At 49.8% G+C, this 23,659-nt stretch overlaps 1 protein-coding gene across 1 annotated transcript in view; it reads left to right on the forward strand.

The window, feature by feature from the left end:
* Positions 1-23,659, forward strand: part of nfasca (neurofascin homolog (chicken) a) — a 113,743-nt gene that overhangs the window by 80,239 nt on the left and 9,845 nt on the right. Inside the window, exons 25-29 of the mRNA XM_068007659.1 lie at positions 2,813-2,950; positions 8,318-8,437; positions 9,629-9,781; positions 18,017-18,148; positions 20,835-20,883. Coding sequence (XP_067863760.1) covers positions 2,813-2,950; positions 8,318-8,437; positions 9,629-9,781; positions 18,017-18,148; positions 20,835-20,883 — 592 coding nt within the window. The remainder of the gene's footprint in view (positions 1-2,812; positions 2,951-8,317; positions 8,438-9,628; positions 9,782-18,016; positions 18,149-20,834; positions 20,884-23,659) is intronic.

Consider the following 23,659-nt stretch of genomic DNA (forward strand, 5'->3'; position numbering starts at 1 on the left):
CAGTCAGTGAGAAAACTTGGACTTGACGTCTAAGTGGATTTAACTGTGTGTCATTACAATCTCGTAATAATTTATTTCTGTTGCAAAACTGTCGCAGCAGCCCTTCAAAGGGTCAAAGCAGAGAGGAACAGGATGTGGGGACCACAACAAAAACTGGATAGATTTACTTTCCCTGTGTCTGAGAAACCAGAAGCTGCTTTTGGTCTGGCTTGTAAAAGGTTTGGCTTCTTTACTGTGTGTGTGTGAGTGTGTGTGTGCGTGTGTGTGTGTGTGAGCATGTGAGCGTGCATGTATACATACACACTGGGTCTTGGCGCTCAGCTCTAATGCAGGAGGTGGCTGCACTTTTGTCTAGTTTTAAAAGAATGACTCAGTGATTTACAAGTGAAGGATATGCTGGGGTTTTGAGCTGAAGCATGGCAGCGCTTGGCTTTGGAATGACCTGACGTTTTATTAAAAGCTTTGCAAGTTTTTTTGGCTGGTACGTTCAATGCTTCTCTTCTCCCCCACTCGATCCTCATTCACGTATGGCTTTCATCTTCTGCATGTTTGAGACTTGTAAGTTCAGTCACAGAACTACTCATGACTGAAAGACACCCGTTTGCAAAAATGGACAACGTTCTTAAGGGGGATTTAAACAAGTGTTGCCAATTAAAGGGCCAGTGCATCCTTTTTAAAAGCCTCTGATAAGCAGGCGGTTGTTGCAACCTTTAACAAAACATGTTTTAAAATTTGATCGGAGCATTTAATTTTTAAACAAAAGGCATATTTACAGAGTCCTAGAGTTGGTCGTTTTGCTGTTTTGTCTGAAAAAGAGAAAGCAGATTTTTAAATCTTGACCATTATTTTTGCGAGTGATATCATTCCTACAGTCTCCACTGTAACAGAACAAAGCGATTCTTATATTAAGGTTACAGCCATTCAAATATGTGTGGATGTATTTTTTTGATTCAGCCCATGTAGGCCTTAGAAAGGATGCTAGCTCTTTAAAAAGATTTTACACCCTGTGGTTACAGATCTCCCTTTTATGTGCAGTGTGTTGATGCAGTGATGGTTCTGGACAGCCGTTCATCAGGTCGGGTGACATATTGTTCGGACGAAGCCTCTGACACGATGTAAGACCAGTGGGTGCACTCTGATTGAGGCCTCACCTCATGATCCATCCCAATTGGCTCTTGCTGTCCAGGATTTTCACCCCCATTGGATGTTGTCGCACAACCCAGGGTCTTTCTTTGTGCCAGTTCCCTCACACTGTCCAGTAGGGTTGCCAACCCTCCAGGATTGTCCTGGAGTCTCCAGGAATTGGATTAATCTCCTGGACATTGCTGTGAGCAAAACCCAGGAGAAAAATCATCGGGGCTTTAAAAAAAAAAATTTTTTTTTCCATTTTTTTTTTAACACTTTCATTTATTAGTTATAAGAATATTGGAGATGGGGGGGGGGAAAGGCTGTTTCACTAACAGTCAAGATTAATCCAATTGGGTATCAAAGAGTCTGTTCCCTTTCCAATTAGCTGTGGGAAGGCGGGCCTGGAGGACGGACCAATGGCAGGAGGATTGGGAGGTCATGTGATGAAACCTCCAGGAATGCACCCAACCAGAGTTGGCAACCCTTAACTCTAGCCGTCATTCCTGAGGCCAACGATCCACTATGTTTAAAAAAAAGAAAAAAAACCGCCACAACTCCCCACGATGAACATTGAACACAGCAGATCCGGCCAGGCACAGTGCAAACAGCGTTTGCATTTCTGCGTCCAGCGCAGATCTTACCACAGCGGAGGGGCAAATTCAACAGCAAATTTCTGCAGAACAAGGAGCTACAGTGGGAGTCTAGCAGGACCCTGGGCTAAATTCCGGGGCTACTGTTTCCAATTAATTCACTATCCCTTCCCCCCCTTTCATCATTCCCTATCTCTCCTGAAAGTTGGGATATCTAATTGTCTATCCTGACCTCGCTGTAGATACATTTCAGTTACTGCTACTATTTTCATCGATGACTCTAGTTCCCCAATTTTGTTTCATATTAATATTCATACACTTTGGATTCTCTTGATTTGGCAATTTTTCTTTTTTTTTTGCTTGCCCACATCCCGAGTGTGGCTTTGACCTCTCTACCACCCAATTTTTAAGGCGTCAACCGTGGCTCAGTTGGTAGCACTCTCGCCTCTGAGTCAGAAAGGTCGTGCGTTCATAATCCCACTCCTGAGAGTATGAACACATAATTTAGGCTGACACTTCTAGTGCGACACTGAGGGAGTGCTGCACTGTCAGAGGTGCTGTCTTTCAGATGAGATGTTAAACAGAGACCGTATCTGCCCACTCAGGTGGACATTAAGGATCCCACAGTGCTATTTCAAAGAAGAGTGGGAGAGTTGTGCCCTGGCCAATATTTATCCCTCAACCAAGAACACTAAAAACAGATTATCTGGTCATTATCTCATTGCTGTTTGTGGGATCTTGCTGTGCGGAAATTGGCTGCCGCGTTTCCTGCGTTACAACAGTGGCTACACTTCAAAAAATATTTAATTGGCTGTAAAGTGCTTTGGGACGTCATGAAAGGCTCTTCCTTCCTTTCCTCCCAATTGGCATAGCACCATCCATTGGCACTCCAGTACACGGCACCACTGAACTGAACAGCCTCCGGAGCACCATTAAACCGTGCATCTCTCTTTTAAAAAGTTGTTAAGGACCATCAGTGCATCATGAGGGAAACAGAACAAATAACACTGCAAATACTCAATGTCTTTTTGAATCTAAGCGAGTTAGGGCGGTTCATTTCTGTTGTTTTTTTGTTTCTTTTTCCCTCCTCTTAGTCGTGTCAAGACTTGTACCCGTCCCAACTATTCCTGCGGTGACCACCATCACCACCGCCACCACCACCAGCGTCGTTCCCCCGATTACCACAACCACTGAGTCTGCACAGCCAGCCGTCACTGGCACCCATGTATCTGGTATCAATCTTTTCTGGTACTTTTAAGATTTACATCTGTGATGAGTCCAAAGGGTCACTGCCACGAAAGAACAAATTGGTTGTTTAAACGTGAAAGACCTCGTCTGGGTTTTAGATGATGTCCCACGACTGATAAAATGTTAATAAATTTAAAAAATCGGTGCGATATCTGACAGGGTTGTCACCACTTAGTGAGTCGGCACCAATTCTCTGTCAGGAAGATCCTGCGTTTACAAAAGGTGACGTTTTAACGTTGCACCAATACATGTGATGCTCTTTATGTGTCAACTCCAGTTGCTGCCATCTCTGCCACCAGCAGTTCCCAAACTGTACCCACTGGTAGTCACCCTAGTGTTGTACAGCTCAAAATGCTCTCACCAGCACAGCCCCCGTTTGGAAATCTATAATTGTACTGCTCAGGGTGAGACGGTAATTTTTTATTCGTCGTTGGGATGTGGGCGTCGCTGGCAAGGCCGGCATTTATTGCCCATCCCTAGTCGCCCTGAGAAGGTGGTGGTGGTGGGCCGCCTTCTCGAACCCCTGCAGTCCTTGCGCTGGTGTGGTGCTCCCCATAACATTGTTACACGGGGATTTCCAGGAAAATTTACGTCAATCATTCTGGTTTACCGAAATCCTAGTGACAACACAGCACAACAAGGACAAGGTGAGGTAAACAGGCTGCTTTCTGTGATCTGCCTGGCCTTTTAAGTATGCTAAATCTCTCTATTCATGACTGGCCATGATTTTCTAGCTTGTGAGTTATCGGATCAGCTGCAGGAGTGGAGTTATTGGTGATTGCTCAGGTGCCTGGGACCCTATCCCTTGGGCAAGTTGAGGAAGGAAGGGGTGATTCTTTTTAATCGTCTTTTGATTCTTTATTCGTCTCCCGAGGAATAATCTCGGACCACACCCAAGCATCCCATCCCTGAATCGAACTATCTTAACCCACTTCAGCACAAGCTGGAGGGATATCCGAGCAAAAATAGAGGAAATTAAATATTGGAACGTCGTGATTTTATTAAGCAATTAAAGATGCCTTTAAGGGGAAGCTAGATAAACACATAAGGGGGAAAGGAATAGAAGGATGTGCTGATAGGGTGAGATGAAGAGGGATGGGAGGAGGCTCGTGTGGAGCATAAACACCGGCACGGACCAGTTGGGCCGAATGGCCTGTTCCTGTACTGTAATTTTCATGTAATTCACCGCCCAGAACCAGCCGGGTTACCTTTAGTTTGGGGACCTCGTGTTTTGCAGCTTTGGCCTGTCTGTACGAGCCACATTTCAGATACGCTTGTGTGATCAGCCTGAACTGCTGGGAACCCCTGAAGGGTCCCGAGAATCTGTGAGATTATTCTGCGTTTCTTCCTAAGGCCTCTAGTTTACTGGAACACCGATTTTTCCCATAAGGCTCTCAATCTCTCTCCCCACCCCCCTCATCCCTTTATATCCCAGGGTTTTCATTCCCAGAGTCTAATGTTGTCTCTTTAAAGAAGTATTCCATCCAACTCTCGCAGTTTCACCTCACACCTGAGCGGAATTGTCTTTTTTTTTTAAAGGGGTGTCTTTTTGGAAAGCAGGAAGTGAGTCCCTGTGACATCACAGGACTTCAGCTCATCCCAGGGACCCAGGAACATCTAGCCAGCTTTAAAAGTCCTCATGCTCCCACCATTCAGCCCCTCTAGCCTGTTCCGCCATTCCTGCGCAGAACGAAGGGCAAAGTGTCAGTGACCGCTTCATTGGATTAAGCTTGCCGCTAAAGCAAAAAAAAACATACATTTTTAAAGCGGAGAGGTTTTAAAATATGCGAGTCAATCTCTGTGACATTGTACGCGAGGAACCAAGGCTTCAAGTGACGCGGGGCGAGAGGGCGGGAGATAATTGGGCCGGGGCGCGCAGGCGTAATTCAATCCCATTTTAAAGCCACAGCTCTGCCCTTATATTTTTACATAATACATTGATTTAATATTATTATTTATTGTTTAATAGCAAAATGTACGGCAATTTGGGAAGCAGGGTGGAGTTAGTTGGAGCGTTGGGCATTCCCTACAGTACAGGCCGAGGGAGTCACTAAACTGAGGTGCTACAGCACCCCCACTGGTGGGAGGGTGTAAATACAGCGTGACACGTTTACATAGGAAGTTCCCATTATAAATGCGGGCATGGGTATTTATAATGGAAAAAGCTGACAGGAATTGCGCGCAGACCTAAGATTTTGAGTGCATTAGATAGATAGATAAATTGGACCTGAATTTTGCATTTTGATAACGTTTTTCCTAGACTTGCTGCGTATGTTCATTCCACAGAGCTCCCTGACAGCAGCTGAATGCGACATTAAATCCGTCTCCACCCTGTGCAGCCCCACCCGGCCCTTCACAGTGCTGGAGATGCAGCTCGGCCACAGTAATGCAAAAATGATTCAATCATAATTAACAAAATCCATTATCAAGGACCGAGTAAAACTCTTCTAACAACTGATGTCACAGGGTATAGGAATGTTCGTGAGGTGTTCATGATGGCGGTGTTGCTACCGCTAGGGGTGGGGAGCGGGTGCAGTTGGGCAGGGGGAGCGTCTGCACCTCACTAGGGTTGCCAACCATAGAGGAATGCCCTGGAGTGTCCAGGAATTGAAGATTAATCTCCAGGAAACTGCTGCAAGCAAACACCCGGGAGAAGAATCATAGGGGCAATAAAAAAGAATTGAGTTCTTCTCATTTTCTTTGAACACTTCTGTTTATCAGTAATAAAACTATTGGAGATGGGGAAGAAAGGCTGTTTGACTGACAGTCAAGAATCATCCAGTCGGGTAACAAAGAGTGTTTTTGCTCTCCAGTTGGCCGTGGGAAGGCGGGGCCATCGCGAGGATGGACGCGTTGGGCGACCAATGGTGGGAGTGTAGGGACAGATGGAGGCAGGAGGTCATCTGATGAAACCTCCAGGAATATGTCCAACCAGAGTTGGCAACCCCTAATCCTCAAAATTGACAACAATTGCCCGCGTGCCGCAGTGTTTTGTATCACTAAGCTGGCCTGTGATTTGGATGGAATACTCTTTAAAACAAGTCCCCAAAATACAGATCATCCCAGAGCAACTGCAACCTGCAAAATACAGTCTTTTTTTTTTGGACCGTTTCCCTTGGAAACCGAAGCCTTTATGGTCCGTGGGGGAAGCTTCGGTTGTATTTGTGTATCTCAGTTTCTGCCCCGGTTGTCACGGCCATTGCTTGTTCCGTTAAGAGGTGAAAACGCTCTCCTGTGCCCCTCCCCCCACCACTTTGTGTGATATTGCGGTGAATGTGGTGACTACACTCCGGCCTTCTCCCCGACTTCCATCCCCTGTGTTGTCTGGTGAGAACTGAAAGCGCAGAGAAAGGCCTGGGGGGCGGGGGAATGGGGTGGGGGTGTCGTGAAGTGGCTTTGAGTTTTGCGATTTTGTACTTTCTTTCCCCTCTAACAACTAAAGCAGACCATGGCCTCCTCCACTTACTGCTACTCCCAGTTGGTTCTTAACCGTTCTCTTTTTGCGTTCAAATATGTTATTTACGTTTGATCTTAACTGCGATGCCTAGGGATGCAACGATCTGTACGTCTCTATGTGGTGCCAATTTGGGGTTATTTTCTGTAACCATCCCTTTTCTAGTCTTTCCAGCTAAGTTAGCGTGTCTTAATTAGACAAATTGGGTTTAATTGTAGGATCATAGAGACTGTAAGTTATTCGACCCATCGTACTTGCCCTAGCTTAACTTCTTCTCTCAGGTTACAGGTTAAGTGACCGCTCTGTCTTTGTTGAATCGTACTACACCACTTCTCCCTCAGCCACACGTGTGTGTGTGTGTGTGTGTGTGTGTGTCTCTGTGCTCAAGAACTGGCAGCAGAGACTGGAGACACCTGAAGTTTAAAAACACCCACACTTTTATTTTTAATTCATTCTCGGGATTGCGGGCGTCGCTGGCAAGGCCGGCATTTATTGCCCGTCCCTAGTTGCCCCTCGAGAAGGCGCTGGTGGGCCGCCTTCCTGAACCTCTGCAGTTGCAGCAGTTTCGATTCAACTGAACGGCTTGCTTGGCCACTTCAGAGGTCAGTTAAGAGTCGACCAGGTTGAGAAGCAAGAATGTGCAGTGATTTCATTCCTGAAAGCAGAACAGCCCTTTGTGGGTCCATCGGTGAGACGCGGTGGGTCACTTCTTCATTAGAGACCGGAGCAAGTTAGTCTGGTTATGTTAGTTATGGAAAGACAGAATCTTAAATGTAATTTTCTTGGTATATTGTGTCCTTGACTAATATTTCAAAAATAAGAAAACCGTGAGGCAGAATAAAGAATGAAAGGTTAAAATTGCAGAAAGTTTGCTTATTACCTCATCAGAGGGTCAACGGTCGTCTCTTACACCCATTAAATTAGATTTTCTTTGTTTGCTGAAAGACGCTGGGATTTCTTAGTGAATAAGGGTAGAATGTTTGTGAGATTATTAACTAATGTTATCGTCTCTGCCCCATTAGCCACTTGTAGTAAAGCATCCCACATTCTAATAACACTTGTGTGTGTGTGTGGGAGGGAATTTTTTCTAACCTGCAACTTGCGTCCAATTCTGGACACCACACTTTAGGAAGGAAGTCAAGGTCTTGAAGAGGGTGCAGAAGAGATTTACCGGAATGACACCAGCTATGTGGAGAGACTAGAGAAGCTGGGATTGTTCTCCTTAGAGCAGAGAAGGTTATGGAGAGATTTAATAGAGGCGTTCAAAGTTATGAGGGGTTTCGGCAGAGTAAATAAGGAGAAACTGCTTCCACTGACAGGGGGGTCGGTAACCAGAGGACACAGGTTTAGGATAATTGGCAAAAGAACCAGAGGGGAAATGAGGAGAATTTTTTTTAAACGCAGCGAGTTGTTATGATCTGGAACGCACTGCCTGAAAGGGCGGTGGAAGCAGCTTCAGTAGTAACTTTCAAAAGGGAATTAGATAGGAGAAATTTGCGGGGCTACGGGGAAAGAGCAGGGGGAGTGGGTCTAATTGGATAGCTTTTTCAAAGAGCCGGCACAGGCACGAATGTTCTCCACGCTGCACGATTCTGTGATCACCGTTGGAACTTCTTGCCTTTTGTTTGATCCTGGCTACGTGGCTGCGATTGACCAGACTGCCAAACGCTCGCACGGGGCATGGTGTTGCCCCGACTGGTTTTGGTTGCTGTTAGACTGGTGATTGGCCCCGTATGTAAAGTGTGCGTAGAGCTGCACGCTGATAGAAACTCAACAAGGAAAGACGTTCATCGCGATGGGGAGGGGTGGTGAGGGGGCAACAGTGAGCGTACAATCGTTGCATCCGCAGGCTGACAGCCAGCCCCCCCCACTAACTCTCTTTCTGATGCCTGTTTAGTGGAAGCTCTCGGTACGATAAGGAATGTCACTACGTCAGCCGGCAATGACTCCGTCAATGTCACGTGGAGTCACACGTTCCCGGGAGAACTGGCGGACTTTATGGTTGAATACATACACAGTAAGCACTGCGCACTGCGGAGTACACGGGGGAGAGGGCGGGCAGAAGGAGGGCAGCATTCTGGATGGGACATTCACCCTGACAGAGGCCCGAGGTTTACAGTTCCCAGTTCTGGGTGAATGATATTTATTTCAGGCGGTGTTGCTTGTTTCAGAACCTTACAGCCACTGAGCCTCCTCCGCTCAGGACGTGGGGGGGAGGGGGAGGCTGGTGGGGGGGGGGGGGGAAGACCCCGGGGGAGGGGGACACGGTGGCTGTAAAGTTCTGAAGTGAGCAACAATGCCTGCGCTAAAGAGCCTGCTATCCCCTGGAGAAAGGGTTTCTGACGCAGAGCACATGAGGCCCCACTTCAAATTCCGGGGCCCCCCTCCCGTGGGATAAATGCCCGATTTACATCCTCTCCCATCCCAGGAATTTTGGGGCCTGTATGCTTAATGCAGCCCCCAACACTAGTTCAACAGGGTATTCGGTGGAGGTCTGCAGAAATGGTCAGCGGGAAACCGACGGCCATTACGGAGATATCTGGTTCACATGGGCTTCCATGAAGTATCGTCTGCACAAAGCCTTGAAATTTTAGGCCAGACTAAAGGGATGAAGGTCTCCTCCATCCACCGGCAGTGAAGGTCCTCCGTGACATGAGTTTGGGCATTCTCAAACCAGATCTCAGCGGGCATGACCCACAGCACTAACCTGCCCCTCATTCAGCACTGACTGGCACCAGAGGGAAGATTTCCCACTTCCCAGTGTGTGCGCCGGGCAATGTACATTGGGAGATTATGCACCCTCCTCCCTGCACCCCCCCCACCCCCCCGCCCAGCCCACGACCTTCCGTCCCATCTGAGGAACGTCAACGCATAAAATCTCCCCTCAAATTATTGGCCATCTCGGGAAGGCCACAAGATTGCTGGTGTGTGGAAGTGGAAAAAATGTCACACGGGTGCAATGGGTGGGGGGGCTCTTCTGAGTTTGGGGCTGAGGCACATTGTTGGGGAGGGGGGCAGAGTAGAGGGAACTTTGGTCTGATTCTCACCCACTCCATACCTGACCTGGGGAACCCTTGATAGCGACAGAGAGAGGGCTGACATAATTGCAGAATTGTAGCTGTCCTGACGGTTCGTCCTCAGGCTTTTCTTGACCTGCCTCCCAAGAGTTGACCTGAATTTCTTATCTTCCCTCATGCACTACCAACAGGTAACGGTACCGTGAAACGGGAGCATGTAAAGGCCGGTCAGAACGCTGTCCAGCTCCTGGGTTTAGCACCTGGGACCCTGTACAAAGTGAGAGTGTTCTCTGTCCTATTCCCAACAGTTACCAGCGCCACCACTACCATTGAGACCAGCCCAGGTGAGGCCGGAGGGTAGCTCCGTGTGCATGTCTGCATTAGTACATATCTCGTTCTACTGCATCCTCCTGTATTATATACTTCAAGGGCCACAGAGTAGACGATGGGCATGCAAACTGATCTGAGTCAAGACATCTGATCAGCCATCGGTCCTCAAACTACCCTAGTTTGCACGTGCTTACTCACCTTTGGCTGTGCATGAATCGTCGGGTTTTATTTTTAATAAGAGATCGCCTGCATTCTGCGGCTTAAAAGCGTTAAACCATTAAAGGTTACAAATTCAAAGCTGAACTTCATGAACCAGGAGGGCTAGAGGGGATACAGAAGAGGAGGTTGGCCTGCTTTTTTGCGTCTGTTAATTTGATTGGATGGAACGCCGTGCATGACACCATGACCTCCTTGCACGTTGGTTCACGTGTGCCCTCCGGTCATTTGAAACTCTGCACCGGGAAATGCCAATTTGGAATATGTCCACTCGAGGTGCTCTTGAGCAATGGGCTACTTTCAGGACCTTACCATCAGCAGCAATAAACTGGTAACTACAGGGGAGATCCAACTCTGGGAGGGATGGTGGTGGTGGTGGTGGTGGTGGTTGGGGAGGTGGGTGCAGGGGGGTCATCTTGGACCTTAGGAGGAACTTCTTCACAAAGGTCACAAAGTACCAATGAGGGAGACCTTTCGGTCCATCTAGCTCATTCTTCTGTAGAAACCACTCCCATTCCCCAGTCACAGGTCATAAGGACATAAGATGTAGGAGCAGGAGTAGGCCAACCGGCTCCTCGAACCTGCTCCGCCATTCAGTCAGATCATGGCGTATCTTTGACCTCAACTCCACTTTCCTGCCCAATCCCCACATCCCTTGATTCCCCTAGAGTCCAAAAATCTATCGATCTCAGCCTTGAATATGACTCAGCATCCACAGCCCTCTGGGGTAGAGAATTCCAAAGATTCACAACCCTCTGAGTGAAGAAATTCCTCCTCATCTAAGTCCTAAATGGCCGACCCCTTATCCTGCGACCATACCCCCTAATACTAGACTCTCCAGCCGGGGGAAACAACCTCTCAGCCTCCACCCTCTCAAGCCCTCTGAAAATCTTTTATGTTTCAATGAGATCACCTCTCATCCTTCTAAACTCCAGAGAGTAGAGGCCCACTCTACCCAACCTCGCCTCATTGGAGAGCCCTCTCATCCCAGGAATCAATCTAGGTCCAACTGCCTTGTGAATGGCCCCAGAGTTTTGACTTCACCTAATCCTAACTCCAAGACCATTCCACGTAGTGATGACTGGGTCTGAAGGAGTGCTCCCCCATGTCACTTGCCTTTACCCCTTTATGCACCTCCATTATCATGGTATTCCCACGGTCTCACCACCATCAGTTGGAGAACTCAGTCCAGGAAAGCAACATCACCAGCTTACATTTTGACGTGGAATAACGTCCCAGGACGGACGCCTCCAGCAGCACAGCTGTGGAGTTAGTGCCAGTTTTGCTTTGGACGGGACATGATGCTGTGCCGTTGCATTAATTCTGGAGTCTTTCAGCTGAGGTAAACTTGATCATTCGCGGCTGGAGAAGCCTTGGCACTCACCTGTGCTTCTCTCCCCTCCCCCAGCTGGCAGTTCTGCTCCCTGGCAATGCGGTAACTTTCATGTTATTATGTTACCTGCACCCAGCTGGCAGGCAACTCCATTCTATTTGTTTGTTGGCTTTGCCCATTGGAGTTCCTATTGTGACCAAAGGTCAGCCGAGACCAACAACAACTTGCATTTATATAGCACCTTTAACGTAGTAAAACGTCCCAAGGCGCTTCACAGGTGCGATTATCAAACAAAATTCGACACCGAGCCACATAAGGCGATATTAGGACAGGTGACCATAGGCTTGGTCAAAGAGGTGGGTTTTAAGGAGCGCCTTAAAAGAGGAGAGAGAGGCGGAGAGGTTTTGGGAGGCAATTCCAGAGCTTAGGGCCTAGGCAGCTGAAGGCACGGCCGCCAGTGGTGGAGCGATGAAAATCAGGGATGCGCAAGAGGCCAGAATTGGAGGAGCGCAGAGATCTCAGAGGCTGGAGGAGGTTACAGAGATAGGGAGGGGTGTAGGGCTGGAGGAGGTTACAGAGATAGGGAGGGGTGTAGGGCTGGAGGAGGTTACAGAGATAGGGAGGGGTGTAGGGCTGGAGGAGGTTACAGAGATAGGGAGGGGTGTAGGGCTGGAGGAGGTTACAGAGATAGGGAGGGGTGTAGGGCTGGAGGAGGTCACAGAGATAGGGAGGGGTGTAGGGCTGGAGGAGGTTACAGAGATAGGGAGGGGTGTAGGGCTGGAGGAGGTTACAGAGATAGCACAAGTTTAGTGTCAGTGCAAAACTGCTCCACACAGACCCTTGGACCAGATCCAGGTATTAGTTTACTCAAAGAGGACTGGAGCGGGTGCAATGGGCTAAACACTGACTTCTCATTTCTGGCACTTCGATCTAGATCCAGCCCAGTCTGATGGGACAGAGATCTCTTCTCTCTGTTGGCTTCAAGGGGCCCGTATGATATGATTTTAACCAGTTCCAGTCCCGTTCCTGGTGGCAGCAGGATGGAGCTGCCCCTAATCTGACTCCAGTCAGAAACCTGATACTATGTTCAGTTTGGCTCAGCTAAACCAGAGATAAAATCTGGAGTCTCATTGTAAAACAAACTTTCAGCACCCCCCCCACTTCCCCCTCTGCTTTTCAGTCTGGCTGTAAGGGTACAAAACACGCCCCTTCACCACCCCTGCTCTTCGGAGTTAGTGACACCGATTAACTCAGCTAGAGAGAGAGGGAGAAAAAGAGAGACAGAGGGAGGGAGAGAAAGAGACTGAGAGGGGGGAGAACGAGGGGAGAAAGAGAGAGAGAGAAGGAGAGAGAAAGAAAGAGACTAAGAGGGGAGAGAATGAGGGGAGAAAGAGAGAGAAGGAGAGAGAAAGAAAGAGACTGAGAGGAGAGAGAACGAGGGGAGAAAGAGAGAGAAGGAGAGAGAAAGAAAGAGACTGAGAGGAGAGAGAACGAGGGGAGAAAGGGAGGGAGAGAAAGAAAGGGAGAGAGAGAAAGGGAGAGAGAGCCCTGTTACTCTCAGACTTTGCCCCACATTCAGGAACAGAGTAGTTGTGGTAGAAGATACAGGCTTTATCGTCTCCTCGTGACTGAAAATATATTAACGTATTTAAACTGAGGTACAGTTCCCCCAGCCCCACACATGGTTTAACAGTTGTTAATAACACCGCCCCAACTGTTGTGGGGTGGGGCTGCCTAATTAGAATTCACTGCCAACAGTTACAACAGTAAACATTATTCTGAAAGAAACTTTTCTTTCAATCACGTATCTCCCAACTAATATTTCTGCAGCGCAGTGTGTCCAGCGGTTACTGACTGAAGGAACCAGCGTGTGCTGCCCCCAGACGCAGGCTTAGACCCCACCTCCCCAACCCTCCGCACTCTGATCGCTACTTCCTGTGCTGCTGCTGTTATTGGTGCATGTTTCATGGGTCATGCATGTACTGTGAGATTGTGCGTTGCATGTATTTTGTGTTTGCGTGTGTGCGTGTGTGTGTATTGCTGGAGCTGCTGCTTCCTGCCTGTTGCTTGTTGGCCCCTACGTTACATGTTACGTTACACCAGCGCCTCCTGCTCAACCTCGTAACGTTGGTGTAAACAGTGACGGTTTTTATTTCACGCGCTGCACGAGCCTTTTTGAGTTGTGCAAAATGTAAACATATTGTCCGTTCCAGCACGGGTTGCCAACTCTTTTTGGACGTATTCCCGGAGGGTTCAAACTCCCCACCCGGGTCAAAGTCCTTTTCTCCGCCCCTCCCCCCACCACATCTCCAATATTTTTATAACTAATAAACAAAAGTTGTTTTTTTAAAAAAAATTTTAATGGTTTTTCTCCCAGGTTGCTCACAGGAGATTCCTGGAGACTCCAGGACAATCCTGGAGGGTTGGCAACCCTATTTCCAGCACCTTGTCCCAAGGCTGAGCGCTGATCTTCCGTATCAAGGGTTTCAACAAGCTGTGCCCCCCGGTGTTGGCCATGTGCATTGCTGGGGACAATTGCAGCCATTATTTGCTGATCTGTGTATGTTACCACCACCTGGTGGCTTAGATGGACATTGCCATTGCAGTTTGACAGTTCTATTTGTCATTAACAGTCAACAGATTGGCTTATTTATGGTAGAATGTTTCTGTTGACAGTACCATAAAGGTGGAATATAGTCAGTGCCTCTATTTCCTCTCTATTGTCAGTGATGATCCATCTCTCATTGTTCCATCGCTCTTGTGAAGTCAGTGTGAATGATGTATCCTCAGCTTGTAGTGTTATTAAGGCACTCTGATGGTCCAGCTGGTTAACGGCAAGTGGTTAACGGAGTCCATGTAAACCATTCGACCCCAGGCTCGAGCCCTGAGTCCCTGCGGTGTTAGCTGATCTCAGCTCGGGGCAGCAGCTTGGGTTTGGGGGAGGGGAGGGGAGGGAGGGGTAACATTCAGCTGGGTTTCCCACTCCTCATTGTCCAGTGGGTGTTGAGTGAGGATGGGATTGGGTTTTCCTGTGAGACCTCCCCCCCCCCCTCCCCCCGCTCCTGTGCCCTGCCCCACCGCAGGTGAGCGCTCTGTATTAGGCTCATCCATGAGAAATGGGCATTGGGTGAGGCCATTGCTAGTCTCTATGGACTCCTTGCTGCGGTCTGGCTCCCTCTTCATCAGTTACTCTGCAGTACCTATCCCAAGAACCCATTCTTCAACAGTTGGCAGGGTATTCAGTGTGTCAGCTTGGCTCAGTTGGTTGCACTCTCACCTCTGACTAAAATTCCCCTCTGAACCAAAAGAAAAGATCAATTGGTCATTGATCTCATTGCTGTTTGTTAGATCTTGTTGTGCAACGAAATGGCTGCCTCAATTGCCAATATAAGTGACTGAATTCCAGGATAACTCCTTGTGTGTGAAGCAGTTTGAGCCGTTTTTTGGCCAACGTAGTAAAGTGCTAGAAAACAACTTTCTTTATTCAGTAGAAAGGGACATCACAATTGAACTGGGCCCCAGCCTCCCTAACTCAGACTGAGGCACCCTCACTGCAGCCCTGGGTGAGGTCAGCAAACACCGCACGGGCTGACCCTTGAACCTCTGACCTCCTCACTTGACCTGTGTGGTCCGCTGCGCACTGCATTGAGCTGCCGACCCATCGGAAGAGGTCGAGAATCACGTTGGAAAAGTTTGGGGCGTGACGGTGTGGTGGGAGTTGGCGCTGTCATGTGTGGAGGGGGAGGGGAGGAATCGATGAATGGGATCATTCGCAGATGGACGACTCGTGCAGTCTGAGCTACAGCAACTTATTCAGAGTTTGCGACTCTGTAACTGGGGGGGGAAGATCAGTCGACCATGTGAGATCGGGTGGGAGAGCGATGAAGTTTGGTCTATCGAGCCAGCAAGGCCCTGTGAAACCCACCGTTGAATTTGTGCGCCTGGAGTTCTCTTGGGGCGTCTCCGGCTCTGCCTCCGTGGCTTCAGTGGAAGTTTGGCAGAAACCCCAGTCACCCACAGAAACGGGGTTCCCACCGCAATTCCGCCAAAGTTACGGCAGCGGACCGCGAGCAGCTCCGAGGAAATTCCCGGCCAACGTGCTAACGATCGACGCCACAGGGGTGGGTTTCCTCGGGGAAGCCTCCCCGCTCCTCCACCGTGACCTTGGCCGCACCTCCCCCAAAGTTATGGGAACGGAGCGGGAGAGGCCTCAAAGGAAACTCCCGGCGCACCATTTTAATCATCGTACCAAACAAGCACACGGTGAGAAACGGATTTGCCAACTCACCTGTGGTCACCTGTTTAATAATTCATCGCTCCCAATGCACGTTGGGGCTTTAAGTTTGTGTCATGTGGAAAAAACGGTGTCTTGTGGAATATTGCAAATGCACAAATTATCTCAAAAAGTGGCCACGCCATCTGTTGTATAAACATGTGGAGAGAGCTCCGTGCAGCAGGACATCTGATTCCAGTTTCCAACTGGGTAAGTGGTATAAACAGGGTTTAACCCTGAGTTGAGACACAGTAACCATTTTAATCTGAACCCAGACACAGTAACCGTCTCAAACACACCAAAGTCTTAGGCATTTGATTTGAATTCGACTCAAAGTCCAGTCGCTCTACTGATGGAACCTTGAGCTCTTAATCCAGGAGCTCGGGTTCAGGCCATACCTGCTGTTCAAACTTAATCTCCTCTCAACATTTACAACTCCTCGACCAATGCTGTAGTTGGAGGACCTCTCAGTGTTGGGGGACCTCTCGGTGTTGGAGGACTGGAGGACCTCTCGGTGTTGGAGGACCTCTCGGTGTTGTGGGACCTCTCGGTGTTGGAGGACCTCTCGGTGTTGTGGGACCTCTCGGTGTTGGAGGACCTCTCGGTGTTGGGGGACCTCTCGGTGTTGGAGGACCTCTCGGTGTTGGGGGACCTCTCGGTGTTGGAGGACCTCTCGGTGTTGGAGGACCTCTCGGTGTTGGAGGACCTCTCGGTGTTGGGGGACCTCTCGGTGTTGGGGGACCTCTCGGTGTTGGTGGACCTCTCGGTGTTGGAGGACCTCTCGGTGTTGGAGGACCTCTCGGTGTTGGAGGACCTCTCGGTGTTGGGGGACCTCTCGGTGTTGGGGGACCTCTCGGTGTTGGGGGACCTCTCGGTGTTGGGGGACCTCTCGGTGTTGGGGGACCTCACGGTGTTGGGGGACCTCTCGGTGTTGGGGGACCTCTCGGTGTTGGGGGACCTCGCGGTGTTGGAAGACCGCACGGTGTTGGGGGACCTCTCGGTGTTGGAGGACCTCTCGGTGTTGGGGGACCTCTCGGTGTTGGGGGACCTCTCGGTGTTGGGGGACCTCTCGGTGTTGGGGGACCTCACGGTGTTGGGGGACCTCTCGGTGTTGGGGGACCTCTCGGTGTTGGGGGACCTCACGGTGTTGGGGGACCTCTCGGTGTTGGGGGACCTCTCGGTGTTGGGGGACCTCTCGGTGTTGGGGGACCTCTCGGTGTTGGAAGACCGCACGGTGTTGGGGGACCTCTCGGTGTTGGAGGACCTCTCGGTGTTGGAGGACCTCTCGGTGTTGGGGGACCTCTCGGTGTTGGGGGACCTCTCGGTGTTGGGGGACCTCTCGGTGTTGGGGGACCTCTCGGTGTTGGGGGACCTCTCGGTGTTGGGGGACCTCTCGGTGTTGGGGGACCTCTCGGTGTTGGGGGACCGCACGGTGTTGGGGGACCTCTCGGTGTTGGAGGACCTCTCGGTGTTGGGGGACCTCTCGGTGTTGGGGGACCGCACGGTGTTGGGGGACCGCACGGGGTTGGAGGACCTCTCGGTGTTGGGGGACCTCTCGGTGTTGGGGGACCGCACGGTAATGGAGTGCTCCATGGGTTTTTGGGGACAATGTCAGTGATGGACTAAAAGGGCAGTCTGGTAACACATGCTGTGGCAGCACGGAATTCATGCCCAAGATTCCCCACATGGTGAGTTCCTCATCTCCACCTTGCCACCAGGGGGAGCCTGTGAGCAGAGGCCAAGTGTCACCGCTGCAAAGGTCGGGAAGGAAAGTTGCTGGGACAGTGCCCTCCGACCTGCAGCCTCACCACCTCCGACCTGCAGCCTCACCACCTCCGACCTGCAGCCTCACCACCTCCGACCTGCAGCCTCACCACCTCCGACCTGCAGCCTCACCACCTCCGACCTGCAGCCTCACCACCTCCGACCTGCAGCCTCACCACCTCCGACCTGCAGCCTCACCACCTCCGACCTGCAGCCTCACCACCTCCGACCTGCAGCCTCACCACCTCCGACCTGCAGCCTCACCACCTCCGACCTGCAGCCTCACCACCTCCGACCTGCAGCCTCACCACCTCCGACCTGCAGTTACAGGCCGACACTGGGAGTCAGTCACCAACTGATCATAATGGCAGGGATCGTGAGCGGCCTGAATAATCCAAGAGGAGGAATAAGATAAATTATCGGAGGGGAAGAGTGACGAGCAGGGAGCAGAGTAACAATCAAAATAACCAAAAGGAGAATTTAGGTGGGAATTGAATTTGAGGAAACTCAAACTTCATCAAGATATGTAGGGCGGCTTTAGTGGAAGGTACAGCATTGTGTTGGTCTGGTGTTGTGTCTTCAGGTGTAGTGAGGCTAGTCCCTGGTCTTCAATAATGGGATGGATTCTCCTTTATAACGATGTCCTGATGTTATTTCTTCCAGCCTTCACCAATAGTCATGTAGACATCGCCACGCAGGGTTGGTTCATCGGACTGATGTGCGCGGTGGCCCTCCTGGTGCTGATTTTGCTGATTGTGTGCTTCATTAAGAGGAGCAGAGGAGGCAAATACCCAGGTAAGAGGGTAGAAATTAAACCGAGGGCGGGCCTGCACCAAGATGCTTTGGGGTGCCGGCCGGGTGTGCCCAGTGGGAGAGGTCCCGACTCCCAGTCAGAGGGCCAGGGCCCACCCTCACCTTGTGGCCCGAGTTTCAGCCAACCTGCAAACTGGAGAGTTTTTTTCGGGGGGCGGGGGGAGGGACGAGGGGGAGTCATGGCCAAGCCTGACCCTGCCCTTCCTACAGGGGCTGCTGGGTGGTGATCACGCACTGCAAACCTGGCAGATTTTCCCCTCAATAGCCCAGGGGCGGCCGTAGAAGTACACCCCACACAGGAGTCTGTATCTTACATCGAGTCTACAGCACAGAAACAGGCCATTCAGCCCAACTGGTCTATGCTGGTGTTTATGCTCCACACGAGCCTCCTCCCTCCCTACTTCATCTAACCCTATCAGCATATCCTTCTATTCCTTTCTCCCTCATGTGTTTATCCAGCTTCCCCTTAAATGGATCTACGCTATTCGCCTCAACTACTCCTTGTGGGAGCGAGTTCCACATTCTCACCACTCTCTGGGTAAAGAAGTTTCTCCTGAATTCCCTATTGGATTTATTAGTGACTATTTTATATTTATGACCTCTAGTTTTGGTCTCCCCCACAAGTGGACACATTTTCTCTACATCTACCCTATCAAACCCTTTCATTATCTTAAAGACCTCTCTCAGTTCACCCCCTCAGCCTTCTCTTTTCTAGCCTGTTTAGGCTTTCCTGATAAGGATACGCTCTCAATTCTGGTATCATCCCAGTGAATTTTTTTTGCACCCTCTCCAATGCCTCCATATCCTTTTTATCCTCTTCAGGAGGAATTTGGCCAAATCAATCTTTCAAGGGTTAAAGGTGGGACACTGATGGAGCCCAAACTCCAAAGATGCTGTGAGTGAGGGGTGGAGCAGACTCATTGCTTGGGGGGGGGGCGGGCGGATTTTCCTCTGCTTTGCGTCCAGGTTATGCTTATTTCCTGGGCACATGGTAGGTGCGCTGGTCCTTGGCACCAGATCTCCACCCCTATTGCTTTGCACAGTTACTTCCAGGGTCCTTACATGGTGAGGGGTGTGCGGGTGAGGCCTAGCCCCTGGCGCACGCACAAGATTTTCCACGGGAGGGAGAGTTCTCCACATGTCCCACCTCATCCCGCACGGTTCTGGTCTCCATATTTTAAAAAGGATATAGGGGCACTGGAGAAGGCGCAAAAAAAGATTCACAAGGATGATATCAGAACTGAGAGGATATCCTTATCAGAAAAGACTGAACAGGGTGGGGCTCTTTTAGAAACATAGAAACATGGAAAATGGGAGCAGGATTAGGCCATTCGGCCCTTCGAGCCTGCTCCGCCATTCAGTATGATCATGACTGATATCTCAATACCATGTTCCCGCTCTCTCCCCATACCCCCTGATGCCTTCTGTGTCTAGATTCTTTTTTCTCTAGAAAAGAGAAGGCTGAGGGGTGACCTGATAGAGGTCTTTAAGATAATGAAAGGGTTTGATAGGGCAGATGTAGAGAAAATGTTTCCACTTGTGGGAGAGACCAGAACTAGAGGTCATAAATATAAGATAGTCACTAATAAATCCAATAGGGAATTCAGGAGAAAATTCTTTACCCGGAGAGTGGTAAGGATGCGGAACTCGCTACCATAAGGAGTAGTTGAGGCGAATAGCATAGATGCATTTAAGGGGAAGCTGGATAAGCACGAGGGAGAAAGGAATAGAAGGGTATGCTAGTGGGGTTAGGTGGAGTAGGGAGAGAGGAGGCTCGTGTGGAGGATAAAGGCCGGCATAGACAAGTTGGGCCGAATGGCCTGTTTCTGTGCTGCAGGCTCGATGTAACTCCTGAGTCTCCATTTTGGGCTTGGGCCCGGTCCCTCTCTGATCAGGGAAAGGGCAAAGTGCAAACGTGCAGAGGCGGCTTTGATCTTCACGGCTGGAGACGTTCTGGTGGCAGTTTTTGTTTTTGGACGGCAGGACAAAGCTCTCAGAGCCAGTACTCATCACTCCCACGGACCTTCCGGTCCTGATTTTGGACATGGGCCCCTGCAAATAGGCGGGCCCAGTTTTAGAACAATGTCGGGCCTCTGCAGATGACCTGAACCCAGAAATTCAGGCGGGTTCAGGTCGGGTCGGGGCAGCGCTTTTCAGGTGTGTTCTGCCTGACTTGTGCTCCGCCCTATTATCTCAGTCTCCCATAATTGTTAAGTGTCAGCTGTGGCTCAGTGGGTAGCACTCTCACCTCTGAGTCAGAAGGTTGTGGTTCATAGTCCCACTCCAGTAGACCTGAGTACAAAATCCAGGCTGGCACTCCCAGTGCAGTACTGAGGGAGTGCCACAGTCTCAGAGGTGCTGTCCTTCGGATGAGCTGTTAAACCGAGGCCCCGTCCTCCCTCTTAGATGGATGTGAAGGACCCCACGTCACTATTTGAAGAAGAGCAGGGGGTGTCCTGGCCAAAATTTTTATCCCTCAACCAACATCACTAAAAAAAAAACAGATTATCTGGCCATATTGCTGTTTGTGGGATCTTGCTGTGCACAAATTGACTGCCACGTTTTTTCCTACACTTCGTTGGCTGTAAAGTGCTTTGGGGCGACCTGAGGTCGTGAAAGACGCTATTCGCAACATTTTAACATGTCTTTTTTTCCCTTCTTCCTGCAGTTAAGACCACTGAAGAGAATCAACGTTCACAAGACGACAACGGATACTTGTACGTCATCACCTTTATCTTGTTTTGTTAATACTGAGAGGCGCCCCCCGCCCCCCCGTCCCCCACGCCCCCCCCACCCGGGCCAGGCATGGCGATTCTGTCAGGCTGCCTCCTCTTTGCCTTGTGAAAAGTGTGAATCACTGCACCTCCTCGTTTGCACAATTGCATGCATCTCGGGCACATGGCAGTACGGTCGTCACCTGTGGTTGAAAGGGCAACCTTAGAAACTCAACATAAGCAGACAGGGGGAGCATCTCTGCATACAGACACTGACCCTTGTACTTACTCTACCGGGGCGATTTTAACCCTGCTCGCCTGGTCCAAGGTGGGGGTCCTGTCGGAGATTGCGGCTGTTCTGCCGGGACGGCTGCGTAATCTCGGCCCCTGTACGCTGGGCCCCAAAGCTCCATCGTACAAAGCAAGGGAGCCCATCAAGAGAATAAGCTCAGATTCCCCAACGTAGAGGATAACGGGCTTTGTATTACAGGTGAACTGAGGCGACATCATAAACTACAGGAGCAAAGCTCAAGGGTCTACCATCATCGTCTCACCCTGCTACACTCTGTGTTATCCAATGTAACATAAATTACTTACAAGCTTAAGAGTATCTTAGTTTTGCAGTGAGTGCAGTGCACTGCAGACTCAATCGCCCAGCAGTTTTATTGACGAGATCTGTGAGTTTGGACAGTTTCACTCTTAAGTTCTATCTGACCCCTCTCTGCCCAGATTGGGCCACCTCTGAAATTAGCGCTGTTGCCTCATTGATGGACAAATCCTAAATCAGAACGCTGTTAGCATCAGCGACTTGAGATATCCGCAACTTAATGGGAACGTACGTGACCCTTGAGGGGCCCATGGCACGCCCCAAAGTGTCTCACGACACACTCAGACACTCTGAACTAAAGCGTAGCAGAAATAAAGCCATTACGTTAACACGGGGTTGTAGACAGTGCCGAGTGTTTCTGCAAAGTTCGTTCTTTCTACAAAATGAAAACCAGGGATCATCAAAACAGTTTCTCTGAAAGATATCAGTTAAAGCATCTGTGGTGATTTAATGGACCAAGATAACTGAGCCAGTGTAAAATGCTAAAATGGTAAATGTCAGTGTTCGTCTGTTAAGGAGGAGTTCAAACATTTAACTGTTTTCCCCGGTGATTATACTATGTAGAGTTTAGAGGGCCCAGACTAAAGGTTTGGTCTTAATCTGTGAGTCTCACCATCAATGCTGCTTGACCCACACAGCGTTGGGATAATCTTTAGTATTATTTTGTATCCTGCTTCTTCTCCCCTTCCCCCCTCACCATTCAGTTTTCTCGCCTCCTTTCCTGAAGGTGCCGACTCACCCCGGGGCAAAGTTTCGCAGATGCCAGTCTCGTCCTTCACCCAAGTAGCCATTGTCCGTGTGTGAGACGAGACTGAGAGTGTTGGCTGAGGTAACCCCTGACCCTAACCACATTCTAAGCCCAATCCTGCCCTCTCCCCCCACCGCCGTTCACACACCCGGTACGGGTCACTCGAGCTGTCCTCGCCTAAAGTCCACACATGGACACTGTCCAGCTAGGGGGTCGCTGGATAGCCATGAGGAACGGGAACCCTGGCCTGAATGTCCCACCTCTCCAGCCCAAGGGCATGTGTAGCCCTCCAGTTGAGGTTGTCAAACTCTGCCCAGACCAGGAATCAAAGCTGCGCAGTCCAGCTGTGAGACTCTCTCCTCAATTCAGTTCCGATTTCCACTCCACTCTTCGATGTGTTCCATTTCCTGTCTATTCACAATTCCACTGCTTTTTTCAGTTGAGCCACCGGAAGGCTGGTCTGTGCTCAGAAGGAGAATTCCGCTCTTGAAGGGAGTTGTCAAGTCCCACGGTATGAGAGAGCTGAATTCCTCTTCGGCAAAGATTTTAGAAATTACGATCAACGCTATTTTCATCTGAATGTTTAGCACACTCGTAAAAATTCCTCTCTGTGCTACTTTAATGCGGGCGATAAGAAAGGAGTTTGGCACGAGTGTCTTACGTGTTTGTACGAGGACGTCGATCGTAACTCCTGCCTGACGGTCATCTGACAGCGATGATTCATTAATTCTCTCAATTCAATTCTGCTGAGTCTTCAGGATCACCAGGACTTGCTGTTTAAACCAGAACGTTAAGAAAAAAAATCAGCAGAACTAAAATCGAGTGGTTTTTTTTTTTGGGAAGGTTTTTTTTTAACCTCCTCTGCCAAAAGCAGTGACCCTTTGGGGAGAGCACTCCTCCACCTCAATAAATTATCCCTGCTGCGTGTGTAAGCCCGGATGGTGAGTGTGATCAGGCTGTTGGACTGTAGGGGAGGGGTATAACAACCAAGCCGTGGCCCCTGTCCTCACCCAGCAGAGCTCACGATAGGTACAGCAATCGGAAGAGGGGATCCCACGTTGATTTTTTCCCTCCCACTCCTCCTCCCAAACCTGGGACAATTGAAGCCAAGTTTAGTGCCCCCCAAGAGTGCCACAGCCATATCAGCGAACTCAACAAAGACCAACAATTGGATCTGGTCCCTTCCTGGCCCGTGTGACTCAGTTCCACTTGGTTCATTTGCCCACAGATGCTCTGGTGGCTGAAAGGGGTTGTTGTGATGTTAAAGTTGATGACAGTTTGGAAAAGTTTGATTTCTATTCCCCCCCTTAAAAAAAAACGAGATAGTTAGACTCCCTCTTTAACTCAGTTCCAATTTTCATTCCACTCTTTGATGTGTTCCATTTCCTGACATTCGTAATTCCAGTGTATTGCCCCAATCTTGT

The sequence above is a fragment of the Heptranchias perlo genome, chromosome 27 (genome assembly GCF_035084215.1).
Source record: "Heptranchias perlo isolate sHepPer1 chromosome 27, sHepPer1.hap1, whole genome shotgun sequence".
NCBI lineage: Eukaryota > Metazoa > Chordata > Chondrichthyes > Hexanchiformes > Hexanchidae > Heptranchias > Heptranchias perlo.